The sequence below is a fragment of the Gavialis gangeticus genome, unplaced genomic scaffold, assembly GCF_001723915.1.
Source record: "Gavialis gangeticus isolate Ggan-Ray unplaced genomic scaffold, GavGan_comp1, whole genome shotgun sequence".
Classification (NCBI taxonomy): Eukaryota; Metazoa; Chordata; order Crocodylia; family Gavialidae; genus Gavialis; species Gavialis gangeticus.
This window is the reverse complement of record NW_017729009.1, coordinates 8770344-8781852: the sequence shown is the minus strand read 5'-3', so window position 1 is coordinate 8781852 and position 11509 is coordinate 8770344. Positions and strand designations below refer to the sequence as shown.

The window sequence follows — 11509 nt, the reverse complement described above, 5'->3', positions numbered from 1 at the left end:
GCCCTTGCTGCTGCCCGGGGGCCGGCCCGCGCCCCCGCCCCGCCACCCCCCGCCTGCCCCTCGCCTCCTTCACCCTCCGCCCTCGCCCGACTGCAGGACTGCGAGAAGCTGTGCGACGGCGTGCGGGATGCCGTCCTGGCTGCCGCTGCAGCCTACCATGGGCTGCCCAAGGACCGAGGTGAGGCGGCAGCTCGCACTATCCTGAAGGAGCCGGGAGGGCGCTCGTGGGGGCAGGCTTGGGCCGTGGGGCAGAAGGGGCCTTGCAGAGCGGCCCCGTGCTTGGTGTGGTGTCCCAGCCTTCAGCCTTTTCCTCCTAAACCTCTCGCAGGAACGACTCTCCGCAAGATGGTGCGTGATGCCACTGCCGAGGTGGTGGAGGGAATGATCCAGCTCACAGACGTGATTGTTAGCACCGCTCTGCAGAGGTAACACTGGCCCAGCCCTGCCCTGCCCCGCCCCACCCCAGCTGGACCTTGCGGCGGGTTGCAGCTGCAGTGAAGAGCGGAGGCCTTGTGCGCCGTCACCAGGCGTCCCCGGGAAGGCGGAGCGGAGATGTGCGCGGAGCAGGGTGGGAGCCTGGGGCTGGACATCGCGTGACGGAGGTGGGGGTCTGTGCGGCCAGGTCACTCTGGCAGCCGGCTGCCAGGTGCTGTTCCGTCCTCTGTCATGATGGGTCCGTGGCCCTGAGGGATTTTCTTTCTCCGTTTCAGTTTGTCTCAGGAGCAGCTCATATCAACTGGTGGCGTGTGGGAGGCATGCGAGCAGGTGTCCAGCCTGCCGCGAGGTAGGTGGTGTCACTGCAAGTAGCACAGAGCTCTGCTCGCAGCAGGACTGGCCCTGGTAGCCCCCGAGACGGAGTAGAGCAGGTGGCTCCTAGGAGACCAGCCCCTGCCGCATGAGCCTCTCCAGGCCTGGGAGCCGAGTCACCTGCTGCCGTGACGCTGCAACTCTATGAATGACTGCAGGGAGGTGGGGGAGTGCGGTGCATGCTGGGGAGATGGCAGGTGTCTGCACAGCCCTGGGCCCTCTCACCTCCCTTTGGCCTCTGCGTGCAGATAATCAGGCCGCCGTCGTGTCAGTTGTGGCCACGTATCTGGATGTGGTCAAGGATGCCCTGAAGGAGATGGAGCAGGTAAGAGGGACTTACTCCTCTCTACAGACAGCCGACAGCTCTGGGCTTTGCAGTAGTGCTGCGGTGACAGCAGGCAATGAGTTTGTCCCGGGCAGCAATCCAGTCGGTTTCTGTGTTTTGGTTTTGACTTGGACCGGATGCTCAGCCACATGCAGGGGCCCCTGTGGTGTGTTCAGATTCTAGCTTGATATAGGGCTGCTGCAACTCATGTCCCTGGCTTGTTCCTGAGGGGTTGTTTGCTGGTGGGAAGAGGGGTGTTCCCGCAGGCTCTTGTTTCCGGGGTGTTGGTTGTAGCCCTGCTGGTCTAAGGACATAGCTGGGCAAGGTTCTTTGGGTGAATCCAATATCTTTTATTAAGTAATAAAATAGTTGGCCTAGTAAAAGATATCAGATTTACCAGCAGGCTCTTGGCATTTGGTGTCCTGGATTTGCCTGAGGGAGGGGCTAACTTCCATATCAGTCTCCTACAGAGAAGCCTTCTCAGTAATGGCCTTGGAAACCTGGGAGCTGGGGGATCCCGAGGGAAGCTTGGGTGTGTGCTGGGGATTGCTTATCGTGTCTGGGGCAGATGGTGGGTTCCAGAATCCCAACGTGCCTGTGTCCTCAGGCTCAGGTTGGAGGAGGTGACCCCTATGGGGACGTCATGGAGGACGAGGAGCTGGGTTCTCGAGGCAATAGGGATATCTACTGGTCCGAGGCTGACCGGAAGCTGCTCAACCCCTGCATGGGGCTGATGAAGGCCTCCAAAGCCTGCCTGAAGAAGGTCTTGGGTGCAGTGAAGGCTCATGGCAAAGCAGACACACCGGAACATGTCGCACAGCTGGACGACCTTGCAGACATTGCCAACGAGATCAGCCCTAGGTGAATCCTCCCTTCCCTTTCATTGTGTCTTGCTGGGTGCTGTGCTAGAAGCAGCATCTTCGCAAGGGTTGTGTTGCCTTCTGAGCTGGTGATGGGAGTAGGGACATTTGACCCGGGACCTGTGGGATGGTCTGCAAGAGTCATCCTGGCTGGGCAGGAGAGAGCTCCAAGGAGGCAGCCTGGGGAACCGGAGTGATGCCCTGGCTGCCAGGCAAGGGAGTGTGTGTTCAGGCAGGTTCAGCATGGGTTCTGGCAGCACCAGTTTGCTCTCGGAGGCGATTCAGTAGTTGGCTGGTGTCACCTTGTGCGGTGTGCTTGGTGGTGGCACTGCCAGGGGGTCCCCCTCCTGTAGTGACTGCTCTTTCTGTTCTGCCGTAGTGTGGACGAGCTGGCGCTGAGCATGTATCCACCCGTGAACCAGCTGGCTGTGCGCCTCAATGTAAGTCCTGCTGTTCTTCAGCCTTCCTTTATAGAGGCCCTGGCCTGGCTCCCGTGGAGAGCAGAGCTTGTCCAAGGGGGGGCCGGCATCTGTCAGGTCTACAGAGTAACTCCCTTAGCCGAGGAGAGCTGGTTGGTGTGGGGCCCCCTTGGCAACCTGAGGAAAACTGTGTTGGTTCTTGCCTCAAAGGACCATGGCCTATCTGGAGTGGGGGTCAAAAGGCCCTGCTGGTCCTTATCTCAGCTGTACAGCTCAGAGATGTCTGTGTGTGGTGCCTGCGGCAGCTGGACCAAAGCTGTCTGCTGAGAGGAGTACCCTTCTGTGGCAGCAAGGGAATTGATCTGAATGAGCCAGCCGGCACCTAGATCTGATCTGTTCTGCATCGGTATTCTTTATTTTTCTAAAGAAAAGTTGATTCTCGTTAGGGTGCTAAGCAGGAGGGTGAGCTGGATGCAGTCACTTAAGCTGTTCTATAGCTCTGTGTTTGCAAAGCAGGTTTCTACTTTCATACATTAAAATAGCAAATGATGCACTTCTTTCACTAGATTGTTCATTTACTTGTGAGTTGTTCTGGTCTATATACAGCTGGAGACAAGTAGATTAGAAAGATGCAAAGTAGCATTTAAAGCCTTTTAGTGAACTAAACCAGGGTGTCAAATTCACCTGGCCCCATGGGCCAGACCAGTGGTGCAGGGCCACCCTGTGGGCTGGACCCAGTGCACATCCTGTACTGGCTGGAGCCGGCACCACAATCAGCATGTGGGTCAGCTCTTGAGGGGCAGCACTAGGGGCCAGATGATAGGGCTCTGTCTCGTGGGCTGTATTTTTGACACCCCTGAACTAAACCTACTGTAATTGTGCTGGAGCCTGGAGCGAGGTAGCATGCGCCTTCCCCTGAAGCCAGGCGGGTCAGACGCAGGCTGGGCTGACTCGGTTGCTTTCCTTTCGGTCTCTCCTTAGGCAGCTAAACTTGCTTCTGTCCTGAAGAAGATGCTAGAAATTGCAAGGTGAGTGAATTTTTGGGCCCTCTCAAGAGCAGGGTGTATGGGTGCCTCTCCTGATGGTTGACCACGTCTAGAAAATGGGCAAGTCAGTCCTGGAAGATGGGACTTGTCTGGGCACTTTTGGGTTGCAAGTATCTGTCTTTGGAACAACCCCAGTATCACCAAGTAGCGTGGGGGAGTGGGAGAGGTGACAGCTGGGTGGTGGGGCAGAGCTGTGTGTGTGTCTGGGGGTATTCAAAGATGAATCCGTGGTTGTGGAGAAGGTAGGATGTGGCTCTGTCCAGTCCTGAGGGCTTGAGGGAACTGCACCAGTCACGTGTCATGATGGCTGCGTGGCATGCAATGGTCTATTACCTAGGGCTCCCCCTAAGCCATACCTGATGCTTTCTCCTTCACCTGCAGGGCAAGCCATGCATGCCCCCCATCGGAGGAGGGCTGGCTGCTGTTTCTGACTGGGGCAGTAGATCACAACATGAACAAAATAAAGGACTTCACACAGGGTGAACTCTGATGCCTGTGTCCCTACATGCTGTGGTCAGGGTCTGAGGTGGATCTGGCCATTCCCTGCAGCAAAGGGAGTGGGATGAGAGTGGCGCTTGGAGTGAGGAGCTTTTCCAACTGCGAAGAACTTTGCAAAAGCAAAGGTGGCTCGCTGACGTTCTCTAGCAGCTGCCAAAGCAAAGCTTAGACTCGGGACAACGTGGAGTTGTATGTGGATGCTGTGAATGGGTCTCGTCCCTGCTTGATGTTCGGGCTAGCCGTGAAGGCAGAAAGAGCAATAAAACATAACTGGGTTCATGCGGTTGCCTCTTGTGTGGAGACGGCTTTGTGTGCGGAGGGGAAGGGCCCTGGCATCCTTTGTGGGTTTGTCCTGCCAGCTTTGGCTGAGCCAGCTCGTTCCCAGATGTGAGCAGCAGTGCCACCCGCCTCCCTGAGGATACAGTGGAAAATGCTGTTTGCTGGGTCAGCAGCTCCCTGGCTCCATGGGAGCTGAGTGCAGCTCTAAGGGATGCAGCACATTCCCCTTCACATTTCAGGGTAGTGCCTTTTTCCTTAGTAGTTGAGGTGTCCTGGGGATGGGCCTAGAGGTATGGGCTTGCGAATGGGGCGTCATACAGGCCATTGCAGTCACACAGCAGTTCAGTCACTCAGCTCAAATGTGGCTTTATTGGAAAGTGTGAGCAGTGGGGGCTCTTGCCGGCTTGCCTGAAAGGAGCTGAGGGCAGCATCATCGGCATTAAGCTGGGGGTTGGGCAGCCACAATGTTGACACTTCTGTAGCCTTTGATGTCCTGGATCTGGGTGCAGCTGAGGTGCACAGTTAGCCTCTTGGTCCCTGCCTGTGTGGGAGTGAAGGGGATGTGCACATGCAGGCTGCTGCTGGGCTGCACAGTGTCGCACCTGAAAGGCAAGAGGGGGTTATTCAGATGGTGCAGCTGTTCTGCAAGGCTTGGCATCTCCTGGCAGAGAATTTGGGGGGCTGCTCCAAGGAGGGGGGTGGGACTGTCCTCACTGCTGCACATGGAGGAGAAGTCCCTGTCAGCAGGGCTTGGCTCAGCTCCTGCTATTCTGGCAGCTGGAGAGGCAGCTCCTGATGACACTGCAGCAGCTTGCACAGCTTCGCTCAGCTGCCTGGAGCCACCTTCTCATGCTGATATGTCTGTCTAGTCCCTGTCCTTGGCCCCTTGCTTCCATCCTTGGGCTCCTGCCTCCTCTCACTGGCTGGGGCCTGTGGCTGTGGCCGTTCCACAAACACCACAGCTGGGGTTGTCCTGCAGCTTCTCATTCTCATTTTCTCTTTGGTCCAATGGGAGTGGAACCGTGGCATCGCCTCTGGCTAGCGGACGGGAGGCGATGGGGCCCACCCCGGTGGTGCCAGTGATGGTAGGTGTCACCTCTGCAGCATGGTGGCCTTTACCCTGTTTCGGGCCTATTCCAAAGCTTTGAAAGCAGGCTACTGTGCTTGGCAGGGGCAGGGTGCCCTTACCTGTATGTCCTTTCTCTGTAGATGAGTCCTCTCCCTGTCACTGATAGCACACACTGCTCCAGGGGCTCAGGCAGGGGGTTCTGGAGGCTGATCTCTGCCATGGTTGGCTGGTACTGCATCACACTCTGGGGGAGCTGCGGAGAGGAGACAATGAGCTGGGACTGAGAAGTTGCACGAGAAGCTTCCATGGGCTCTGGTGCCTGAGATTGCTGCCCCCTGGACTGGCAAGTCCTCCGTTTGGGCTCCTCTTGCAGCCCCTGCACTTCCCACTGCTCATTGTCTTCCGCGCTCTTGCAGGCAGGTGAGCAGGGCATGGATGGGGTAGCTGGGCGCAGGTCAGCCCTGCCTGCTCCCTTCCCCCGGGCCCATCTTAGGGTAGTGCTGGGGGGGAAGAGAGCATGCTCCCAGCGCTGGCGCCTGCTGCAGTAGGCAAGCAACGGCTGCTTTAGTTCAAACCTTGATGGCAAGCTGGGGCTTGCAGATGCTGATTTCTTCCTGTGCAAAGTGCACACTCAGGGTGTCCACGTCCTTTAGCAGAGCGCTCAGCATCAGGTGGCCGTCTCCCAGCGCACTCTTGTACTGCAAGTAGGGCACCTGGGCAGCTAGGGTCTTCTCTGGAACAGAGTCATGAAATACAGGCACGAGTCAGTGCTGAGGTCTGGCCTCAGCCTGGAGTCTGCTGGAAGTTACCAGTCCAGCATGTGCTGGTGCTAAATGTGCTTTTTATCCTTGCCACAGGGCAGGGGCTGGAGCTGTGCTGCCTGCACACATATGGAACCATCCTTACCTTCATTATGTCTGAGAGTGAACTGAAGCTCTTCCTTCCAGAGCTGTGTAATGGGGGTGCCATCGTACTGCAAAGTTTGGCCCCCCAGCACCAGGTAGACGGCTCTCTCCCCACCGCTCCGGTTAGCCACTGTCACGGCTAGCTGGATGTCCTGTCCCAGCAGCACGGAGCTCTTGGACTGGATACAGACGAAGAGCAGAAGAGCCAGGTCTTTGATAGCAGGAAGAAGGGTGCTAAGATCTGTCTCTCTGCTGCTGGCTCCCTCCAGTTTGCTTGTCTTCTTGTGGACTCTCTCAAGCACCTCTTTTGCCTGAGGAGACCCTGCCACGTTACAAAAACACCGTTTTCTGCTCAGTGGTGTCACTGGGCAGGTGCAATACAACACGTCTCCCAGACCAGCGGACACCACTGTCTCTGTCTCCTCTCCTGAATCCTCGAGGGCAGGTGGGCAGCCCATCAAGACCCTGTTGCAGGTCCCTCAGGCAGGAGATGGCTGCCAGGGTCCCCCAACCCCAGCCGTACCTTCGGGAAACTTGTAGAGGTGCGTGAGGTCCTGGCAGCGATCACAGCTCATCGCCTTGGTGCTGATGCTGTTGCCCAAGTAGCGGCCACCGCTGGCTGCCCGCTGGAACCTGCGATCAGGCCGCTGCACCCAGACACGGTGCTCTGCATTCAGGGCCGCAAAGAGGGGCGCGACGTCGGGGTCCAGCTCCAGGATGCCGTCCCTAATGGCACGCACCGGGGCCGGCCCACAGCTGGATGGGCCTGTGGGGAGAAGCGTGTGGGTTAGCTGTGGTCAGGGGAGGGGGCCGGCAGCTGCCCTTTTTTTCCACTGTCCCCGAGCCTCTTTGGGGTCTTACCTCCGCTCTTCTCCTGGGGGGTGGCGTCCAAAACCTGCCACCCGTCGTAGCCTGGGGACAGGTCCGGCCGTGCCATCCAGCACTCGTTCCAGGTATGGAAGCTCCTGCAGGAGATGAGGGCACCCGCTTGCACTGGGGGGCTCTGCTGAGGCTCAGGGTCCCCCTTGGCCACGCCATTGTGCCTTCCTGCTGCATCACCCCAGGGGACGGGGAGTGGGAGGCAGGCTGGATTCACCCCTGGGCCTAGGTCTGGGGCACCAGCGCCTCAGGGCAGGGCTGTGGGCTGACCCAGTGCTGCTGCCCCTGCACCCTCGAGCGCGAGCTGGGCTTCCTCACCAGATGCTGGCCTTGCCGTTGTACGCAACCCTGTCCCCGCTCTCGCTGTAGTACTCGTCCACACTTAGCTGGCCACCCGTGTTGTGGGCCCACGTGAAGCTGGTGACGACACGGGTGGGAATTCCCAGGCACCGCAGCACTGTGCAGAGAGAAGAGGAAGAGCCGTGAGGGGCAAGTCACCTGCCCTCCCCTCTGGCCATGGAGCGGCTTCCTCTGGGTGGGCACCGTGTCGGCAAGAAGCATCGTTCCTTTGGAAAAGGCGGGGGAGGATCTGCGCCCCTCTCCCTGCCGCAGCCGGGACTCTGGGCATCGTGGGCCGAGCCCGGGTGGATACAGGCCAGGGGTGCGTGGCTGCGGACCCGGTTGCTGAGGCGCTGCATGGCCATTTGCAGGAGGCTGAGAGAAGGGCCTGAGCTGGTTTAGGAGCCGGGGATGGCGCAGAGGCGCTGCTGGGGCCTGCTCTAGCCACAAGCCGGTGGCTCTCGGACTGACAGCAGCTGCGGTACCTGAGCACGTGACGGCCGCAAACACCCAGCACTGCCCGTACCGCACGGGCTGGCACCGTTCTGCTGCCCACTGCCGGAGGATGGGGGCGCTGCCCAGCCACTGGGTGGGGGGTGTCCCGTCACCGCGTTCAGCAGTCCAGCCTCTGGTCAGGACCCTTCTGAGCTTGTTGCAGTTCAGCTTCCCGGGAAAAGGAGATGGGAGAGTTGAGCAGTGACCACCGCTTGGCCCCCAGCGCGGTGTCTTGCCCGGCTGCTGCTGCTACTGTCCTCTTTGCGCAGCGCTGGGGTGGGAGCTGTGAAGGGGAGGTGGCAGCTCCTGGCAGGCTGCGGTGCCGGTGCTTGTGGCGTGGGATGCTGCCTGCCCCAGCAGTGCGGGTGGTGTGGGAGCCCGGGGCAAAGGAGGGCCAGGGGCAGGGCAGGGCTGGAAATGGGGTTGGTGGGCAGACGTGCTTCTTGGCTTGTGCCATGGCAGCAAATCGGGCACGCACGGATTCTGGGCCTTTCCCCATCTCTGGGTCTCGCCCATGAGGGAAGTGTGACCCACCCCACCCCGCTCTCCTTACCATGGCCCCGACCAGGCGACAGACATGCACGGGGTCACCGCGCTTGGTGCGGTCTGTGTCCTGCTGCCAGTGCGCGCCCACGTCCAGCAGCTTGAAGCAGATGTCAACAATGTCCTCCTCGAACTGAAATGAGAGCAGGACCCCCCGTGGGGCGGCGTGTGGACCCACCGCCAGGCTGCTTGGCCCGGCCCCCCACTGACGGGTCAGAGCCCGTACTCCAAGAACGGCGTGTCGGTGTCTTTGCCCCCAGGCCCTGGCAGCTCTGTGCAGCCTGTGGGAAAGACAGAGATCTCCCCGTCCCATGTGCTATGTGGGAGACCCCCTGTCCTCTGCCTGGGGGCCGAGGGGCGGGGTGGTCCCGGAATCTGGCTCACCTGGCTGAAGTCCCAGGGCTGCACCTGGATTGTGCTCTCGGTGCCCCAGTAGATGCTGCCGTCCTGGTTCAGGACACACTCCTGCCGCTGTGCCTCGTTGGCCAGGAAGACGCTGTCATCTAGGACAAAAAATGTGGGAGGAGGTGCTCACCACCCCCAAGTGAGGAGGAGCAAAGGTCTAGCAGCCAGCAATGGGAGTGGGTCGGAGCAGTGCCACCAGTGCTGGCAGGGCAGGAGATGGTTGCTTGCAGCTCTTGTCCCTGCTTGCAGGACCTGCCTGTCCCGGCTTCAGCACCAGCTGGCACCTGTCCCTGCCGCTTGGGTTTGTGTCTGGAGGAAGGGCCTCTGGCATCTCCCCTATACCCCAGGCAGCTGACTGATAAGGCTGAGCTAAAGGAAACGCTACGGCTCTGCCAGACTCTCGGCAGGGGCGCTCAGAGCTGCTGTTGTGACGTGGCTGGCCCAGCGTGCCCCTCTGGCTGCCCACCTACCTCGGCACCAGGGGTTGAAGAGCAGCGTGAAGGTCCCCAGCGGGTGCTCGGTGGCCCGCCGCGTGCCGTGGATGCGCAGCAGCAGGGTGTAGTGGCCGACGGCGGCACTGGCTGGGCTGGTCACGGAGAGGCTCCAGGAGAGCGAGTCGCACTCCTTGACAGCTGCGCTCCACCCGCTGCGGTCCCCCAGGCTGGAGACAGGAAACTGCACGCGGGTGCCATCTGCTTTGCACGGCCGGGGCCCTGCAGCCGGAGACACAGCGGGTCAGGTGCAGGCCAGGCCAGGCCCGTCTGCTCCCAGCGCTGATCGGGACCCTGACGGTGCAGGGGGCGCAGAGTTGGGCCCTGGCTCCCCAATGGCGCCTCCCACTGCTGTCACCCATGGCCCGGCCCAGCTGCCATTGCCCTCTTTGTGCACGCGTCTGGCCATGTCTCTGGCCGCAGCGGCTCCTGTGCTCCCTGGGGCCCTGCCCTCCCCTTCCCCCTCCCACGGGGTTGCTAATGCTGGGTGCTGTCGCCCACATTGACTGATTTTGAGACAAGGGCATGTTTGGGCTGGACCAGGCCCGAGGTCCAGGGGCTGTGCCACCTCCTGGCTCTGACAGTGGTGAGGAACGTAGGCAGATAAGGGGTGATCTGCCCCACAAGGGTTGGGGCTGCTGCCTGCAGCTGGGCAGATTGGCTGCAAAAGCCCCCGGCGGCACAGGCCCTGGGGTCTCTGCACCAGTTCCCAGGTGCTTGAGGCGAGTGTCTGGGCAAGGCAGCCAGTCTTGACTGAAAGGTGTTTAAGTGCTGAGCATTCAACCATCCTGGCCCCTGGTGTCTGCTGGGTGTTACCTGTCTGCACGACCAGGGAGACCCTCTTCAGCTGTTGCAGGTAGTTGTGAACCTCTGCTGCAAAGTGCAGAGCGATGGAAAACGGCTGCCCCCGGCGCACCACCAGCCGCTCGGTGCTGATCGCTGCGGTGCGGTGGGCACCATTGTTTGCTGGCACCTGCAGGTCATGCTTGGCGATGTGCAGGGCTGCAGAGCAAGAGGAGGTGCAGGGAAGTCAGGGCAGCGGTTGCTGGGAGCTGCCTCCCTCGGGGGTTCCCTGCAGCTCCTGCCCTCTGAGTCTCTGATGCTACTGATGCCTCCGACCTCCCCGATGCCAGGGCAGGACAGTCCAGAGAGCAGGGGCTGCCTGAGCCACGCTGCCTGGTGCCGTGCCATTGAGGTAGGTGTGGGGAGAAGGCAGCAGCCCCTTTCTCTGGCTGCAGTCCTGGAGCAAGCCCGTATTGCCCTGTTCCTGAGGCTGTCGCAAGCCCCCTTGAGCTGTGCACTCCCAGGTGTGGCTTGGGGACCCAGAGGATTGCTGTTGCGTCCCCCTCCCAGCTTCTGTGCCTCTTGCACCTGTCCATGCTTGTTGGCGATGCTTCAACCCACAGCAGCTCTGGGGGGCTTCTGTCCCCCTGCATTTGCTGGCCCCTAAGGACACTCGTGTCCTGGCCTGTGCCCTCGCAGGGCTGGCCCTGCCCTCCCCTGCCCACGGCAGAGCTGAGTGCGTCCCAGAGGCCTCGCAAGCAATTGGTCCTCCACTGCCGAGGCCTTGCCTTGCTCACCTTGGCCCATGTCTGATCCCCCGGCTCTGCCTGCGGGAGCTCCCGAGCTCCCTCCCTGGATGTCGCCCTGTCTTCCTGTTCTCGCTGGGAATGACAGGGCTTGTCAGCAGACCTGGTTATGCTGTCTGTTTGCAGTGCGTCTTTTGGGGTGGGGCAGGACTCGTCTCCTCTCATGGCCCCTTATCCTGCCGGCTGGCTGTGCAGAAGCCAGAGGGATTCCTTTATCTATCAGCCCATGCGTGTGTGTCTGTGGGGCGGACAGGGTGCAGGGACAGCCTGTTTGGAGGAGCTGCGCAGCAGGAGAGGGAGAACATGGGAGTTTGCCCGAGACTCTATTTACACCACTCGAGCATTTTACAGCAGCTGGAAAACTGACCAAGGGGCTTCTCAGGATATTAGTCCTTGCACTCAGGAGGGAGGGGAGCAAGGCTAACAAGGAGCTGCCAGCCAGCATCTCCAGACACTCTGCCCTGCATCTCTCGCACGCAGCTCTGGGCTTTGTCAGAAGTGCATGTGTGCGGCAGGGGTATCAGGTGCTTGCTAGAGACAGGCAGAGCTTGGCACCCATC

General features: G+C 60.4%; 2 protein-coding genes across 2 annotated transcripts in view; one reads left to right on the top strand and one right to left on the bottom strand.

Moving 5' to 3' along the window:
• Nucleotides 1–4236, top strand: part of CCNDBP1 (cyclin D1 binding protein 1) — a 4751-nt gene extending 515 nt beyond the window's left edge. The window contains exons 2-9 of the mRNA XM_019509733.1: nt 5–178; nt 329–425; nt 711–784; nt 1056–1132; nt 1740–1993; nt 2372–2432; nt 3393–3439; nt 3839–4236. Of these exons, the coding sequence (XP_019365278.1) occupies nt 5–178; nt 329–425; nt 711–784; nt 1056–1132; nt 1740–1993; nt 2372–2432; nt 3393–3439; nt 3839–3947 (893 nt within the window). The 3' untranslated portion in view covers nt 3948–4236. The remainder of the gene's footprint in view (nt 1–4; nt 179–328; nt 426–710; nt 785–1055; nt 1133–1739; nt 1994–2371; nt 2433–3392; nt 3440–3838) is intronic.
• A 339-nt stretch (nt 4237–4575) lies between these two features.
• Nucleotides 4576–11052, bottom strand: EPB42 (erythrocyte membrane protein band 4.2). The gene is made up of 13 exons (XM_019509904.1): nt 10941–11052; nt 10177–10362; nt 9340–9582; nt 8849–8967; nt 8475–8597; nt 7912–8089; nt 7406–7544; nt 7070–7173; nt 6732–6974; nt 6210–6530; nt 5879–6036; nt 5423–5556; nt 4576–4836 (listed from the first exon to the last, which is right to left on the bottom strand). Exons 1-13 carry the CDS (start codon nt 10948–10950, stop codon nt 4674–4676), a joined length of 2121 nt encoding a protein of 706 aa, XP_019365449.1. The 5' UTR covers nt 10951–11052; the 3' UTR covers nt 4576–4673.
• Nucleotides 11053–11509: the final 457 nt, after the last annotated feature.